Genomic DNA, 1,749 nt, shown 5'->3' with positions numbered 1-1,749 from the left:
TGATTTTTCCAAATGCCTTGGGCAATGAAAGGGAAAAAGGACATGAACTTGGTGTGACTAAAGTTGTTGTACAACTGTCAAGAACATTCTGAGGTTTACCAAAAGATGATTGCTTGTGGACAGTTGGAGGTATGGTATTGCTTGGAAGGACCATAGTGACACATTTTAGATTGAGATGATTCTTGGTCAAAATTAATGTTCATATGAGAATATGGAAATGTTTCCATAGTGGGGAGTTGATTATTAAAATCTACATGTGAGTTAGAAACTTTGATACAAGAAAGGTGTCCAACGAGTGTACCTTGAATTTGAGAATTCATTCTTTGGAATTGTTTTTAGTAACAAAGTTCCAATGGAACATTCTGTAATATTGTTGGTTAAGTCTTTATGACTTTGAATCCTCAATATCACAGAAGTGAAGTGGTCTTGTCTTTTGTTTTGGTCTATTAAATAATTGGGCTTCAGCACAACTTGTTTGTTAGTTGGTTTTGGTGATCGAGTGTTTTGATTTTTCTTGGGTTTAAGGAGTCATGAGTTATGTCTGTTTAGCTTCTTCAGTTATCATCTCATGTAAGCTATTTATAGCTGCTTTTGTTCATCAAATAATACACAAGAAACTTGAGTGATTCATATTCTCTAATATTTGCCACTTTACAAGTGGTATCAGAGCAACCTGGGAGCAACTTTGAGGGTAATCAATGGAAGAAGAGAATGCAATCTTTCAAGTCCCTAGCATCCCAAAGTTTGACGGGGATTACGAGCATTGGAGTATGCTGATGAAGACGCTACTGAAATCGAAAGAGTATTGGGTAGTAATTGAGTCGGGGTACACCGAACCTCGAGAAGGAACAATACTCACGGTTGCTCAACAGAAGGATTTAGATGCTCTGCATCTCAAGGATTTGAAGGCTCAAAACTACCTGTTCCAGTCGATCGACAAACAGATTTTAAAGACTATGACTCACAAAGAGACTGCCAAACAGATCTGGGGCGCTATGAAGAGAAAATATCAAGGCAACGTAAGAGTGAAGAAGGCGCAATTACAAAGATTACGAAGGGAGTTCGAAATCCTAGAAATGAAAGAAGGTGAAAGCGTCACAGATTACTTTGGTCGGGTAATGTCCACAGCCAATGAAATCAGAAATTTTGGAGAAGAGATAACAGACGTAATGATTGTTGAGAAGATCCTCAGATATCTAACTGAAAATTTTAATTATGTGGTGTGTTCCATTGAAGAATCAAAGGACACTGATGCGATGTCAGTGGATGAGTTGCAAAGTTCTTTGCTTGTGCATGAGCAAAAACTTTTGAAGAAACCTAGTGATGATCAAGTATTAAGCGCAGAACTTGATCCGACCGGAAGACGAGGTCGGGGCATGGTAGAAGCCCATTCAACAGAGGACGTGGTCGCAGTCGAGGAAGATCAAGACCTGATTTCGATAAGTCAGCCATAGAGTGTTATAAATGCCATCATCTTGGGCATTTTGCCTACGAATGCACTCAGGGAGACAAGCCGGTTAATTACACCGAATTTGACGACAGAGAAGATTTACTTCTGATGACTCATGCAGAAGTAAAGAGAGAATGCAAAGAAGGAATCTGGTTTCTTGATTCGGCTTGTTCGAATCATATGACTAGAACACGAGAATGGTTTGTCAATTTAGATGAAGGATTCAAACACTCCGTAAAACTGGGAAATGATCTTCGACTTACGGTTAAAGGAATCGGTGAGGTGAGGTTCGAAGCTGA

At 39.2% G+C, this 1,749-nt stretch overlaps 1 protein-coding gene across 1 annotated transcript; it reads left to right on the top strand.

Moving 5' to 3' along the window:
• Nucleotides 1–698: 698 nt before the first annotated feature.
• LOC111905053 (uncharacterized) lies at nt 699–1,454 on the top strand. Its single transcript, XM_023900741.2, has one exon. The coding sequence runs from the start codon at nt 699–701 to the stop codon at nt 1,452–1,454; it is 756 nt and encodes a 251-aa protein (XP_023756509.2).
• Nucleotides 1,455–1,749: the final 295 nt, after the last annotated feature.

This window comes from Lactuca sativa, chromosome 1 (genome assembly GCF_002870075.4).
Source record: "Lactuca sativa cultivar Salinas chromosome 1, Lsat_Salinas_v11, whole genome shotgun sequence".
NCBI lineage: Eukaryota > Viridiplantae > Streptophyta > Magnoliopsida > Asterales > Asteraceae > Lactuca > Lactuca sativa.
This window is presented reverse-complemented; position numbering and strand designations above follow the sequence as displayed.